A 16,730-nucleotide genomic window follows, 5' to 3' on the forward strand; every position below is an offset into this window, starting at 1 on the left:
GAAAATGTCCCCGCGAGAAGGCAATCAGGGACGAACAATGAGCGTGGCTGAGGGGGGAAGAGAGGAAACGAGGGGCTGAGTTTGGCCCCCTTGAAGAGGCTGCGAAGGAAAAAGAGAAAAGGAAACACGTGCGGGGGAAGGAGGAAACCGTAAGAGAGCGGTGGTCGGTCCTCTCGTTTATGCCTGGGTGACGAGTCGACAGGTTCCTCGAGGACCTTTCGACCAGCTTTCACAGTTTTTCTTCACGGCTTCTTATTTTTTGCCGACAAACGAACGCCGTTCCAGGAACCCCTCCCTCCCCATCCCTCCGGCCCCGGAATAATACAGACCGGACGCGATCTCCTAACTCGGGCCGACGAAAACTCCTCCCAACGACCATTGTTCCCGCGAAATGTTCGCACGTGTAGAATAATGGCCCGCGGCGAAAAGACGAAGGAACCAACGGCGAAGATCATCGCGCTCTTCTTTCTCTCAACCCTTTCGCCCATTTTTTCGCCAAGACTCTGTTTTCGTCTCTGACTCTTCTCTCGCGGATGTTTTAGAAGGATATTTTCGAAAGTTACAGCACGATCAATATAGATCGATTCTGGTGGTCGTAATTTTTAAAAAATAATCCTACGATGACTTATTTCAATATTGATTTTCGATTGAGAAAAAGCAGGGGGAGTGAAGTTTTACGAATTTTTTTCATCCAGAGATGGTGCATTTGCTAGAATGCACGGGGAACGAATTTAGAGATCCTAAATACGAATAAAGCACTCGTATATCGCGTGATATTTCTCGCGTTCGGAGGCAAACTCGGTTTTCGACGATGTCAGACGCCCGCATCCGTATCAATATCCCTCAACCTCTCCCATAAAACGCGTTAGCCTCCAGTCTGAAAGGCATGCATCTCGACGCATCGTTCCACACGAATTTATCAATCGTCTATTCGGGCAATTCCTCCCTTCCACGAGGATGACTCTCCAGCTTCTCGTCTGGAAGTAACGCGAATCCTTGAAACGAAACGGATAGAGATATATTTCAATACGAAATACGAAACGGAAACGAGCAACGGGCGATTCGATAAATCTTTTTCGCTCAGAGACGCGTATATCACGAAGGTGTCCGAGCTGCTCTTATTAATCAATCGCGTCATATCTAGGGAAATTCTCGATAAACGCGTTAAACGATCCCTTCCACTAGGGGAGCATTTCGGAATCTCGCTTTTGCATAATGCCTTTTCTTCCCTCCCTCGCGTTCCCCCTGCGAGCGCACGTTTCCTTTTCCTCGGGCGGGATGCGTTGTGTGCAGCCCCGGTGAACGAGCAGTGAATTCTTCAATGGCCCCCTCGAACGTGCCCTCGTGATGCGGGGACACATTAGCGGTCGAAATATTTAGATATGCGTCGAGGGCTCCCGAAGGAGCCGTTTATTCGGCCTTAAATCGACCCATTGTGCCCTCGAGACTTGGGGGATCAAAGGATTTCACAGCGTGATATCCGAGGCTCGAATAAAGCTGGCTTCGAAGGAAAGTTCCCTAATATTTTCTTAATCGATCCCTTCCACGTGAATACAAGCCTGTGTGGTCTCGAGGAAATGTGCGTAACAATTCACCAAAGTTAAATTAAGCGAGAGTACGAGGAGCTGTTTTTCGTTGATAAAAGATGATAATGGATAAAAGAAGATATCGAAGACTCGATGTTTCTCAAACTTTCAAATCTGCTTAACGCGAATTTCGAATTGATTTCCTTCTACGAAGGAAAGAAGGCGAGATCGAATAAACGTAACGTTCGATCGATGAAAAAAGAAAAAGACTATTGGCACGCGCGTAATAAGCTGTCGTATTAATGAACGATCGATTCTTTAAAGGGATGGATGAAAGGAGAAGAGAGAGAAAGAGAGAGAGAAACCGGTTCTAGATTCTTCTCCATAGGTGACGATAAGGAGCGACGATGCTCCCCTAGGAAAGGGACCTTTCGTTTATAACCGTGCGCGTCCTGTGTCGTTAGGACCGAGGTATTCAAGGGCGACAGGAGAATGGAATGGATGCAAGGAGGGGAGGGAGGGCGAAAGAGGATGAAAAGCGGCTGCCTAAAGAGAAAGAGAGAGAGAGAGGAAGAGGCAGACGAGATGAGATCTCACCGTGCCCCGACCTGCTCTAATCTGCTTCGTCGTACCTTGGCTCGTCGTAGATGCCGAACAAACCTCTACTTCTTCTATCTATCTTCTTCGTTATTTCTCGCTCTACGCGTCCCCTCTCCCTCGTATCGAATCTTATTTCTAGCTTTGCCGTTCTTCCTTCTCTTCGCGACACGATCAGCCTCGAATATCTTCAACTTGTTCCACGCCGCTTAACGAGAATGGAATTTCCATTCGATCGATCTGAATCCGTTCGAAGAACGGTTTTTTTTTCAAAGAGAAAAAAGCCAACAGGAGAGGAAGAAAACGCGTGAATCTAGCCTCGAATCTGCAACAGCGATTGCTCCCGTTGTCGCGAGAAGAACGTGTCTCCAACAGTGGCATCTAAGAGATTATTGGCTATCGTTCAATCGACGTCGGCCACTCTAATTGGATTTATTAATACAATTAAGCGGGGAAGAATTACGACCACGAAACCGCGTAACTGTACTCGAAGCTGTACTCGTTGAGGAATCGTTAAGATGGATGATCCATCGTGTTTTCCATTCGTTATCGATCGAGATACGGAGGGGGGAAAAAATAAGCTCGAGGATATTTACGATCGGGACCGAGTGTTGGCTTCTATTCGAAATGAATTTATGACGGCTATTACGTCGATAGATATGGAATATTTGCGCGTAGATGTGCAGGAGGCGCGATGATGCATCCTTGTTTGCGCGCCACGGTGTATATTTATTTTGTTATCGAAGACGTCACAGCGTAAGGAGACGCGTAATTTCCGGCTGGTAAATATTTGCCATCCGTTATTGCCCTTGGGAATCTCTAAATGGCTTGCGAGTACGTCTCGCAAAAGGGTGACGATAAGTGGCCGAGTTCGACAAAATGGACCGCGTGTCCAAAGGTTAGGTTAAAGCGATCGAGGGATCGAGGATCACGATCCACCAATGTTACGTCCCGCAATTTCAACGTGATCGTAAATACACGTCACGAGGGAACTAGCAAGGATAATTCGCGATTTCGAAGTTGCTCATAACATCATCTCTTCGATGGTAACGCTAATAGGATAATTCTGGATAACCACGATCCTGAAACCAATTCACGAAAGATCTACGTTTACATTTCTACGGAAAAAGAGAGGGAAAGAATAATTTAAATATTCAATTTACTCAGAAAAATATAAATTGCACGAAAAATACTTTACTTTACTCGATTTGAAATAAATCATCCGAAAAATTAAAAAATTTCAAAGAAAAATAAAAATTTCAAGATCCAAAAAAAAGAAAAAAAAAATGCGAATGAATCGGCAAACAAAACCGCTTAATTCCACTTACTTGTTTCGTGTGCAACCGCGGCCAACGAACATTAATAATTTGTCACGCGGGTTAATTTAAACGGAAGTGTCGCGTTGCACGAGCAAGTTCCGCGGCTGTCGTCGGTAAATCGGCCATGCACTTCCTGCACTCGCGTTCGTGCCACGCAAGCGACTAGACACGGTTGTTATTGTTTGCTACCGCGGTGGGGAGGAGGGTTGTTTGAAAGCAGGCAACGCGTTGGGGACGTGCATAATAACGCGTCTTTGTCGTTGACGGGGGTACACGCGGCGGATATTAGTCGTCTCGCCAGACTCGAGGGGGTTGTTACAGGTAGAAATAACAGCGGAGGGCGCTGATGATAGGCGAGAAGAAGAAAAAAATGCGGAAAGGACATAGACGAAACGCGAAGGGTAAATGAGGCGCGGGCGAGATTTCGCGCCCCCGTGAATATTCTAGTGGAAAAATTTAATAAGGGTCGTGGCTCTCCCTCGAGGAAGACGCTCGTTTGGAACCTCATCAAAGGGGGGAAGATCGAATTTCTTTGAATTTAGAAGAAAAAAAGAGGAACACTTCTTTTTATGTTAATTTTGTTACGCATATCCCGTTTCGATGGTGGATATTTTGAACAGATAATATGATGTACGATATAATGTTGAAACAATATTCAAATTTATCCAATATTGTTACGATTATTGGAATTCATTAGTGGAATGAAATTTCAGTCGATATCCAATTCAAATTATATCCTATTACTTCGACGTAAAAATAGAACGGAAGATAAATAGATTTCTACTATATTGTATTTTTAATATCGTTCAATGAAATTGTAATCCTGGAAGAAAGAGAAGAAGACACACACACACACACAGAGAACGATTTAAAGGATCCAAGAGAAGACGGAAGGAGGAACGAGAACTCGATCTCGTAGGGAAACAAGGATCGCAATATCGGCGTTGCGAAATCCAAGTATAAACGGCGCCAGATAATTGCACACCTGTTTCAATCTCTCTATTTGGATTTGCACGTAGGCGCGTTGGATTACAGGCATCGGAGACAGGATTATAGGGAGAGTCCGTGCCCGAGGACGTAGAAAATTCGGGGCGACTTTTAATCTGGGTGCACACGGGCGCGCGTAAACGGCACACGTTATTTCAAACAGAGGTACGGAATATTCGGGAAGTTTGCCAGACGGTGGAATATATGGAACGACGACCACGCGTCGCGTATTCCAGCATCCTGGTCTCGCAATAACGTGAATAATGGCGGCTCGTTTTCTGGAACGGTTGTGTTTTACCGCGCGAAGAAAGCATCCACCGGTGCCAACTATATGCCGGAAAATCACGTAACTCGGTCCAGTTAACTGGATTTTAAGACTGAGGTTTAATATCGAATACGAGACGGGAGGCGAAAGACGAGAGAGAGAAACGCGTATCGTGACGACCTATCGAAGACTGTCGGTCGTAATCGCGAAACGAGACGCCCGAGACGATTGTTGTTATTATTACGTTCGTCTTGTGTCGAGTGGGAGAAAGAGGAGAAAGGGGCGATGATTCGAGGTAATTCGTTCGTGAAATTGCCAAAAATGTAAATATTCCGCTCGCTCGTCGACTTTTACGGAAAAATAAATATATAATAAACGATTTACGGAAAAATATATATATAATAAACGATTTCGAATAATAAACGATGTAAAATATAATTGTCACGGTAGTTTCGAGAGATATAATATCGTTATTTTCGACGAATATTTTTTCGTACAAAAAAAACGGCTATTGGAGTCGAGCTAATAAACGCGAGATTGAGGATAATTTTTTATTCTAAACAAAGATTCTGGCGAAATTACCCTTTCGAATTATCCGTTATTTTTTCTTTTTTTTTTTTTTTTTTTTTACGTCCAGAGAGAATTGTACGCAAAGTATCTCGGTTATTGTTTTAATAAACTCGGAAAGTAAAATCGTAAAAACGACGGTTGTTTACCATCGGCAAACGGGAAGAAAATTACGTAAGCCGATTCGATTTTAACCAGCCACGCCACTCCATTGTAAATTTTTAACGAGACCATTTTCATTAGCGCGTTATCTTCCATCGAGCAGGAAACAGAGGCTCTCGTTACGTCACCGTTTCAAAAGAATATTACGTATTCGCTCGATGATCGCCACGGCCAACTATCCGACACGTTTCTGCCTCGATCCAGCGATTAAATCAATCGTATCCACTCTTGCTGCTTCTCACAAAGGACACAACGTGGAATCTGGTCCAATCGAGAGACGACCATGTTTTATCAGTGTCCCCTTCCCTTCGTTCGAGGGCATCAATTCGACCCATAAATTCTCGTCTGTCGGACGAGACCTTTGTCCACGATCGACGAGGTAAATGGTGATATTCGTGGGAAATACTCCCGGGGATCTTTGGTGTACGTAAGTCGTATTACTCGCCTCGATCCTTCGACACGATTGCGCAATCCACGGTAGTCAAAACGATCGAAACAGGAAACGGGAGCGTGGTCGAATTCCGCCCTCTTTTTTCCCGACTTTGCGCTTTCACGCCACGATTGGACGCGCGTGCGTCTCTCGATCCGATTTCGATTTTCAAATGGAACTACGCCCGCCCGGAAACGATCGATTAAACGGGCCAACGAATCCAACCGATCTTTTCAATCCAGATCTCGTAAATAAAGTTTTTTTCAAAGCAAATTTTATTCTTCGAAAATGATTCGAAACGGAATACACTAATTTTTATTCCTTTTCTTCGTTATTTTCTCGTTTTATTGGTAAATATTGGGGGAGTAATTCTTTGCGCACGATCGGATGCATTCGATCGAAAAAAATCCTTTCGCGTTCTTATCTCTTTATTTTCAATATAGAAAACGATTTTCAAGCATTTTCTCCGCCTTTGAATCGCGCTGAACGCGATATCGTTTCTCGGGAGGGAAAGGGTAATGGTTAGTTTACTGGTTGGCCCATTATGCTTGGACCGTTCTCGATACCGTTGATGAAGCGAAACGTTCGTTTCCACGCTCGTGGACGGACGATAAATCGTCCGAGCTAAAGAGCCCCTCGTAATTCTGGAGACCGTGGGTCCCGGTGATTAGACGATTTCCTTCAAACGGATACTTTCAGCCGAGATCGACGTGTATCTCTCTTTTCTCCCCACGCGTAATCCTCTCACGGAAATCCTCTCTCTAGCTCTCTAAGTGCTACCACGATTACCAACCACGTGAGAGACCCGCGGCCAACCAGTTTAAAACGGTGTTAATCTAAAAGCAAAGTCTAGGGGGGCCTTTTTAATCGTGGGCAACCCGAGTAACGCGGTCTAAGAAGATTAGCCGCGAATAAAATTCTAACGAGCTGGAAAATAACCCGCTCCTTTCTACTTTCGACCTCGCCAAATACCGAGTTACGTCGGTATCTTTGCATCGTATGTACGGGAATCGCAGATCGAGGTAAGGAGGGAGGGAGGGAGGAAGGAAGGAAAACGTTTCGCGAGTGGACGTTGCTCATAATTCAGGGAAACACGGTGGCGGACGCGCGAGGGTGCCATGCATAGCCCGTATCTGATCGATTTAACTAAACGCCTCCACTATATCACCCTTAACTGATCTTCACCTTTCACCCTTTTATACACGGTAGACCGCGTTCCTCGCCACGGTCTCGTACTTCTTCTGCTCGCTCGCCACGAGCATCTCTCTGCTACACGAGAGGATGGCTTGCACGGGCGGAAGGGGGAGGATAGATAAAGAGAGGTGGTGCTCGTGAGAAATCCGAGGCGTGACCGCGGCGTCGATTACTTTTCTAGAGGATTCGTTATAATTTCCCGATCCTAGGGTGATAACAGGCGATTTGGAAAATTCTTTGGAAAGAGATCCGAGATCGGAAAATGGAATTGGAATTTCTCGAGAAAAAAGAATGGAGAATTAAAAGTGATGGATACGCGATGATTTTATATTTTATATTCGTTGAAAAAGAAAAGAAATTTGAAACGATTGAATCGAGTTATCCGATTCGTAGGATAAGAGATTGGAATTTTTGGAAAAGTGCCGAGATATGATCGGAAAAAGTGGAGAACGTAAAAGTTTCTTCTTAGAAACTTAGAACGGTACCATATTTTTTATTTTTCTCTAAAAGAAAAGGAAGATCGAGATACTTTCCTTCTAATTTCAAGATCTGATTCAAAAAATGAAGAAAGATTTCTTTTTTTTGTTCTCAAGAATCGAAATTCATTTCTTCGTCATTTCTAAGAAGAAGGAGGAATTCTTTCCAAGTTGAAGAATTCTAAAAGTTAAATCTCTTTATCCCTAATTGGCAAGGTAATGCAAACGCTGACGGAAAAGTAATATGTCGTCCCTCGTTGTGCACGTGTTTGAGCCAAGGCAGAAGAGGAAATAACAGATTTCACGTATTTTCCGCTATGCTCCTCTCGCGTTGCTCATTACCGGCTCTCGAGAAATCATCCGGCGACCTTTGTTCACCTCCGAGGCCACGGAAGAATTCTGTCGTGTCGCGGTACTCTCGGTGAAAAGGGTTTGTCTCGGGCTGATTGCTTGGAATTACCCGGGATCCAGCTGCAGCCGTCGAGCAATCGCGGACATGGGGGAACGAGACTTCGATTCTAAGGGAAAATGGCGGTGCACGAGCGGTTCTCTCGAAGAAAATCCCATTCTCATACCGTGTCATACCGTGTACAAACTCTCGCCAATATCTTCTTCGAGTTAATTTAGAAATCCCTCCCTCCACTTATTAAAAAAAATCCTCGTTTACTCTCCATCCAATGGAATATTTGCTCCGTTATCCTATCGTTTCGATCCTTCTCAATAATAATTTACAATAATAGATTACACAAAAATTAATTGACGAACTTTCCCAGAACTTTGCAAACGTGCGAAACGCATCGAGCATCTTAAAAGGATCCACTCAACGGACCTAAAAAATAAATAAATAAATAAATAAAACAGAATAACGTACCATCGCAGCACTCTTAACGCAAGCGACAATTCCCCTCCCACGTACGAATTAAATCGATGCATGCAAATCGATCTTCACGGGGAAAAAAGAGGAAGATCCAACGAGATCTTTTCCCATCCCTGGCGGGACACGTAAAATTACGTCACCGCGCGTGCGACAACAATGATTCTGTTCGAAAACTGTATACGTATCCGTATCCACGAAGAGAGGTGGAACAAATTCCTTTCGCAACGTCGATGCTCGCTGACATGCCTCGTAACGAGACTGCACACGGCGAAACGCGCTGAGAAATGCTCGCGTGTTTTCTGACATTTCGCGATATTGGACGGGATTATCATATTACACGTGTGCGTGTGTACCTCGCCGACGTCGCGAGATTTGCTTTCCGCGATTCCAGATAATTCGTTGATGGATCGTGCCGCGTGTAAATCGCGGAGACAGGGCTTTAAGGTAGGGAGAGAAACCACACACGAGCCACACACGATCGCCTCGATTGTTCTCCTCCTCGAGTGCAGCATCAATTATTCAGAAACAATGAGAGACGATCCCGGCCCTCCGATCCCTGCTTCCTTATTACCATCGTTCAACGTCCTCTCGACGAGATCTACGGGCTCGCTGCTTTTTTCCATTGCGTTTCATCGATGTGGAAAACGCTTGGGAACGTTGAGAAAATTTCCTACTTTGGAGGAGGATTCGTTAATTCGACGCGGTTCGAAGGAAGTTCGAAGGAGCGTTTGGATCGCAGAAGAGTTTTGAGAATGATTTCGCGATGGATGTTTATCACGATGGATGATGCAGCTTTGTCAAATTTTTATTCATCGTTACAAATGAAAATCGAGAAGGACTTTCGAAAGTTGGACAGATGAATTCTTTTGTTCCTCTTACTCGTAAGAGGAGAAGATAAAGAATTTTATCGCGGGTATAATAATTTATATCCGATATTGTAATTGTGAGAGAATTATGGTTCGGATGGAAACGCTGCGTTCTCATATCCAATATCGTAAATAAATAATTTGGACGATAAGAAAAATCCTTCGTCTTTCATCGTACAAACATCTTTCTATCTCACCGTTGAAGGATGATACCAATCCTAAATAACAGGACCACCGTTGTGCATCTTAGACGCATACAATTTATAAACTATGAAAAAAATTCTCCATCTCCTTTCTCTCCTATCGATCATCATTTCTTATCACTCTCCGATAGCTTCGAAAACCCAATTTAACTTGACGCGTGGAAATGTTGGCCGCGTCAGCGGGATCTCATCTCGTGTATACGCGCGTTCATAAAAACGGGGATACGCAAGCTGGTGGAAGTAGCTTTCTACGAAGATAATCCATCGAGGGGGGAGGAAAAAGGAAAAGAAAAGCGGGCAGTTGACCCAAAGGGTGGATAAAAGTGCGAGACACCGAGAGATACGTGTGTCCCAATTGAACAACTTTTAATTGCTTGCACCGGCGTGCAGCTGCAATTAAGGAATCTCGAGAGGTCGGGGGCATCGTCGCAGGATTCGAATCGTTAGCCGTGATATCGCGCGATTTAATCTCCGCCGCCGCTGTTCGTTTCTTTTCTCTCGGCCCGGCGCTCGTTAAGTCTCTTTCTCTGTGCCGCTTTTTCGCGTATTTCCTCCTTTACGAAGCTGGCCGTCTCGTCTGGAAAATTCTCGAATAATTTCTCAATTGAATCTCGCGCTCTCGTTTCAATCTTGCCGCTCATTCGTTCGAAAACTTTGCAAATTTCCTGCCTCCCCTTAATTTCTACGTCTATCCGTCTAGGAAAAGTTTTGAGTTTTCTCGTATATTTTTCTTTCTCTTTTTTTCTTTTCTTTTTAGAAGAGTCGCAGATAATTTGGCAAATGAGACAAGAGAAAAATGAGCCGTGTGTTTAAGCATATATTACTTTTTCGAACGTTCATTTTCGGGGACACCCTTGCGCCTGGAACAAAAATAGAGCAAGGATGGAGTAGTTGATGGAGTAATTGACTATCTCGTTCTAATCTCGTTAGAGCAATTTGCCTCGAATTTGGACACGATTAACACCGATCGCGTGTACCAACAGCCATCAAAGAGATTCCACGAGAACTTTGGAGATAAGGCTGAAACTTCCATAGAACCCTGTTTGCGAATCGTGTTTATGAATATGATGGAGAGGAAGAAGGGTGTGCATCCAAAATTCCTCGAATCGATGGAATAGCCGAATCGTTACGAAACGTTCTATATTTATTGTAAAAGTTGGTCGAGACGGGAGATGGGACGGGGCTGTTAACCTTTTGAAACGCAATAATATATCTCTACCTACGCGCACGGTCTCGGCTTCTGGAACCGATTCGCCCGCGGGGCCTCCGCTCAATAAACTCGAAAATTGTTTGCTTCGCACACACGGCCTTTACTTTACACCTTTTAAACGGTGTCACAACATTATCGACACCCACGCACGTGTCTAACTCGCGGACACTTTGACGTTTCGCGTAGAAAAAAAAAACACGCTCTTCTTCAACCTTGGATATATCGATGACCGTTCGAAAAGCTGATGTCATTTCATTTTTCGATTCTCCATCTTTTTAATCGAATCTTTTAATCTCGTTCTATATATATATATATATTTAAAATAAATAAAATTTCTTCAAGTTTCCTCCAAATTAAAACTTATCTCCTTCAACCTTGATCCACCATTTTCAATCTATTATTTTATGAAATTGGAATTTCCGCTTGATTCGATATGAGATTCTATCACTTCTAGCGAAAGTGAACCCGTTTACAATTACTGTAATGTACTTGCGACGTTGTTCACGCGATTATTTGGACCCGCATGTTTAATTTTCAGCAGACAAGATTGAACGTATTAGATGAGCGTATTACGTGAAGGAATTTAAACAAATTTTGTTTCGAGAGTAAAACATTTCCCAAACGTTCGCTTTTCCCCTGTACAAATTTCAACATCCGTACGACACAATAATTGACATACAGGCCGACCTAGAAAAAGTGGAAACGAACGATGGCGTCCGTACGAAGGGAGTGGGCCCATGCAATAAAACATTGTTTTGCCGTGTGTGCGAGTCAATGGCATGCGCGAATACGTTCCACGTAATATACGACCTGGTACACGTACCGGTTACCGGTGTGCAATGCACGATGATGACGATAGTTATGAGGCTTTCCTAATCTTCCCCCGAGAATTACGAAGCTCCGCTGATTCACCGGGAAAGATAGCAGATCCCCGGCTTTTAACCTTTCGACCAAAGGTAATCGAAGCGTGTCGGGTGTTTTCCACCGATCGATCGATCGATCGATCGATCCTGTTCCATTGATATTTTTCTCGCGCACGCGTGTCCAAGCATACCATTGAAACTCGAATTTAAGAATTCTCTCAACCGAGTTTCTCGAGTATATATATATACGGGAATCGATCTACCCGAACCAATTGGTATCATTAAGCTTGCACAAGATCGAGAGGAAGAGGGAGAGAGAGAGAGAAAAAAGCGGAGAATGAAAGAAAGGATATGCAAACGTTTATCACGTGAGCGTGAGCGTGTCTCGAGGAAGAAAAAAGAAAAAAGAAAAAAAAAAACGGTTCGCATAATTGCGTGGCAGGTGCAGTGACTTAATTGCCAGGCTTTGTACAAAGCGGCTATAGCGCCACGAGGAACGTGATGCAATGCGTGGAATTCTGATAAACAGGCTTGCAGATAGGTACGCTCATTTTTGCATATTTGCAAAAATGATGAAACAAGAAGCGCGAATCTGACCGAGTTGCAACGATTAGGACGAAGAAGAAGAATCCCTCCCCCTTCTTGGGACGAGGAAAGGGTCGAGATTCGTACGAATCTCGGGTGAGTAACTAATGAAACCGACGCTAAGCTAGAATTACAAGCGAAAATTCTCCAAAGACACACCTCGGAATCGTTCGTGTCGCGACCTTTCCCGTCTCGAGTATCATTACGTAAAGTTTGCTCGCGCGAAAAATGGCGGAATTGCCAGGGGCTCGCTAATTTAATTGCCAGCTCTGAGTACTAGTGGACGGTCGATGGGCGTCGCGCACAGGCTACCTCTGATCAATGCAGGTGTATACAGCAATACCGATAATGATACTTACGCTCGTAATAACAGGCATCGAGCTCGAGGATAGCTCGCACACGTCGCGATATCCAACGTCTGAAGATTTCGAGAAACACCTGTTAATCGTAAAAACGCGGTGGTAAAAAGCGGCGGGAAGTGGTAAAGAGATGGCTCTCCTTTTTCTTTTCTTTTTTTTTTTTTTTTTATCTTCGTGCCATCTCGTATACGTCACGCGTTTCCGTGTAAATAAGAAGGACAAACACGGCGAAATTCTCGAGTCCGCGTGATTTTTACGAGCGGAGGAAACGAGCACGGAGGGAGGGGAATATATCGTATTATAAGCTTTAATGAAATCGCTATTGCACGACACCACGGCGGGTGGTGGCACGCTTCGCTATTATTTAATTGCGAGCCGCTATTTAGCCAACGATTTTTCTCCCTTAACGACGGGAGAAAAATTTACATGAAACGAAATTGGTCTCCGTCGTGGAACACGTCGCGAGAGGAACACCTCACGTGTTTCGTTACGATACACCATGTGTGACGTATCGGGGATGGAAATTAATTTCTTCGCCTCTTTTCAACACCAATCAAGTTTTTCAATTTCGAAAAAAATAAACGATTTTGAATTTTCCATCTTATCAAATGATCATAATTATCAATATTACAAACGAGTAAAGATCGATTAATCGAATCGATTAATTGGTACATTTAAAACGTACGCATGGTGTCGCATTTGACGAATTATTTTGTAAGACGGATGACACGTACGGTTCTCGAGAGAAAAATTATTATTACCACTCGCGACATGACGATCGAGAATTGTAAATGAGATCGATTCAATTTCGGGCGGATGTTTAATTAATTTGTGGATCGGTCGTTTCTTGCTTCCCTATGAATTAATCTCGATGTAACCGCCGTTGATTCAATTTCGTTTAATTATTCACCCGGACGACGTTGTTTGCATAAAAAGCGTGCTGAATAGCGGGCGTTGTTAAAAAAAAAAAAAAGAAAAAAGAAAAAAACGGAAAGAATGGAGGAAAATGCGCGAAAAGAGGCACGACCTTGTTTCCAAGTTTGCCTTTGTGTTTCGATAATTGCTTCGATAAGCCGTACACGTCTATCGTGACAAGGTAATATTTTCCTCCAACGCACATACTTTACCGATATTTAAGGCTCGGTAATTTTCTAACTACTTAAATCGACCAGTTATTCACCAGGATCGTTCGTTTAAATCGTTCTCGAAATAACTCCATACAAAACTTGGATCAGAACCAAAGAATCGGAGCTAGCTACTTCTAAATATTAGTCTTAGACGGAAGGAATTCGACCACTAGACCGTTCGCACTGACCACCATTCGGTAAATAGAAAATCCAAATGTAGCACATTTTTTCCTGGCTACGCTCCAAAATAATTTGAACAATCAATGCAAAGTGTCAACATTTTCACAAAAATATTGGCCACCACGATTTTTTGCCAATATTTATCAGGCATCTTAAATTTTAAAACATTTTTCAATGGTAAAAACTTCACTGGATTGTTCAAATTAACGAAACGAATAAAAATATAAAACGGATCTAATTTTTCTAACTTCAAAACTCCCATCCCTTTTCGAACAATCTATTGACGATTGAGAGATTTCGAGATGCGAACAATCCTCTCTAAAAGTATCAACCATTACGATATTTCCATCAATATTTAAAAATTATTAATAAATCCTAAAATATTATTCTTCGACTATCTTGGATTACTTTCACCCGATATAAAAAGTATAAAATACAAATACAATTAATTTTTCCTAACTGCACTCCAAATCTTTTTGAACAATCAATAAAATTGGAATAACAGAGATGTCAAATCCCTGTGGAGGATTTCATTGAAATAGCATCACGATCCTCTCGCCGATCTGTCGTCCCTTCAAGGGCCATTTCTCTCATCGTCACGATCGCACACGAGTGGGTGTCACTTAACGATTGCGTTACGAGTGAGAGGTAGGAGGCACGATAACGAGCAGGTAACGCGGCGCTATTATCAATTTAATTGGTAGATCGTGTCGAGGTATCATCGAATAATCGATACACCGAATCATGGGTCGGTTTCACAAAGAGAGCCAAGTCTTGGAAGAAATTAATAAATCAAGACTGGTTTGGTAGAGGCCACCATGGCGCTCCTTCGTCATTCCAAACGTTTTATATCTAGCCTTTACGGCATTCCAACCGTGAAAGAAACGCTCGCCTAATAATCGTTTTCTAGCCTTTTTCACATCCTCGTTTTTTTTTTCTTTTTCCTTCGTTTCTTCGTTGCATCTTCATAAACTAACCTATCTTCCTCCGTCTTGAAACGCGACTGCTTATTAAATACCTCGTGTCTGCTTATCTGTTAGTTTTATCCCTTTGTTTCGAGAAACTATCGAAGGCTATGGAAGGCAATCGGGACGAAGAATGGGACAAGTTTATCGCCGAATTATCGACGGGATGATAGGAGAGTCCAGACCTCAAGAGAACAATTTCTCGAAGGATAAAGAAATCGATGAGATTATTTTCTGTAGATATTTCCGTCTAGCCTTCACGTTTTTCTTTTTCTTTCTTTTCTTTTTTTTTTTTTTTTTTTTTCGTGAATGGAATCCTAAACGTTTGATAGAAAGTAACGATAAACCGACTCAAAGGTTCGCCTAAATTAATATTCACGTCAGTGATCGTTCTAAATATACCCTGATCGAGCTATTCGAGTGGGTGATCGTGTATATACGCGATTTAGCGGCGCGTAATCGCGCCAATAAAATTAAAAAACCGCCCATAAAAGATCTGGCGGTATCTCGACCAGAATCCCTTCGAGATTCGAGTCGAGGATCTCTTCAACGCTGGAGGTAAAAAAAAAAAGAAAAAAGAGAGAAAAAGAGAGGAGCATCGATGGCCGGATTAATCGGGGCCATGTGCGCCACCAATCCGTACGCGGATATATCGACACTAATTTTTTTTTCATCCCCCTTAACCCCGTTAAAACGTGAAGACAAGTCGGTATGAAGAAAGAGAGAGAGAGAGAGAAAATTCGTGAGAAAAAGCAAAGACGAATCATACCTTGACGAGCAGGTGGATTGGCTGGCTGACGCTGAGTGGTTTGCCTCTTCTGGCCTTTCCGCCTCCGCCGCCCAAACACTTTATCCACGGCATTCCTCGAGTGTTTTCTCGCCTCTCCGTTGCCTCTTGTTCGCGACTCCGATTCCTCTCCCTACTCTTCTCTCCCACGATTCTCTCTTCCTAGCTCGTTCCTCGTCCTCCTTCCGCAAATCCCTCAAGGCTTTCCGCTCGTATCCGCGTCGCTCGTTCGCTGCATCTCGCGGATTCCCCCTCTCGTGAGAACTTTTTAACTTTTTAAAATTCACGCGTTTTCAACACGCCGATTATATATTTAAAACTCGACGCGAGTCTTAATAATATTTTTCTTTCGTACGGAAGAATCCTCTTCTCCCAAATATCCGAATTCCAAACTTCGCAGTTTCCTTTCGTCCGGTCACTGTTTTGTAAACAATATTAACACGCCTCTCCCACAGGCCAGACCAAGTCCATCGTGATCCCGCATCGAAGAATCGAAACTTCTCGAATTAATTATCTTTCTTTGTCACTGCACGGTGTACAATCGATCGTCCATTATACCGCATGATTTCCTTTCGAGATTTGCGGTTAATAGATTCGTTCAGGCACACGGAGGCAGGCTTCGATGAATTACGAGATAGATAAAAGATAAACACGAACACAGAGAGACGGAGAGGAGACAGAGAGAGAGAGAGAGAGAGAGACGTTGCGTAAACTCGGTGACGAGATGGAAACACGGCGTGGTAGGGAGCATCGGTCGGTTTTGCGTTTCCACGCTGCTTTTTCCACGCTGCGTCGACGTAGCACGGAACTAACGAGAACGTCCTCTCTCGCGCGCGGCTCCCGCGACACTGCCGGCCGTCCGCTTCGCTATCGTCGATTTTATACGCGCCTTGACACAGGCCGGGTCACACCGCGGTTCCTTATCTCCTCTTCATAGACAATCCTTTGCACTAATATATATATTAATAATCATATATTAATAAACATCTATCGTACAATTTATACGAATTTTAATTTCGTTAATCTTTTCTTCTTTTCGTCGATTGAATTTTTTTTTTTTTTTTTTCTTTAGAAATTCTTTTTAGAAACTTGAGTTTATCGTGAAGTTGGTGATGTTACCGCAGACTCAAGCTCGGATTAACTTCTGGTCAACTGTCAATGTAGCCTCGTCGATCAATCTTCTTC

General features: G+C 43.4%; 1 protein-coding gene across 6 annotated transcripts in view; it reads right to left on the reverse strand.

The window, feature by feature from the left end:
* The window catches only part of LOC122716083 (tensin-3), a 148,190-nt gene extending 131,679 nt beyond the window's left edge, over nt 1-16,511 (reverse strand). Inside the window, exon 1 of one of the 6 annotated variants that reach the window (XM_043938818.1) lies at nt 15,528-16,511. In XM_043938818.1, coding sequence (XP_043794753.1) covers nt 15,528-15,620 — 93 coding nt within the window. In that variant the 5' untranslated portion in view covers nt 15,621-16,511. The remainder of the gene's footprint in view (nt 1-15,527) is intronic. The other 5 variants (XM_043938817.1, XM_043938816.1, XM_043938822.1 and 2 more) reach the window with 5 other exon arrangements.
* Nucleotides 16,512-16,730: the final 219 nt, after the last annotated feature.

This window comes from Apis laboriosa, unplaced genomic scaffold (assembly GCF_014066325.1).
Source record: "Apis laboriosa isolate Shangri-la unplaced genomic scaffold, ASM1406632v1 scaffold42_cov153, whole genome shotgun sequence".
Lineage (NCBI taxonomy): Eukaryota > Metazoa > Arthropoda > Insecta > Hymenoptera > Apidae > Apis > Apis laboriosa.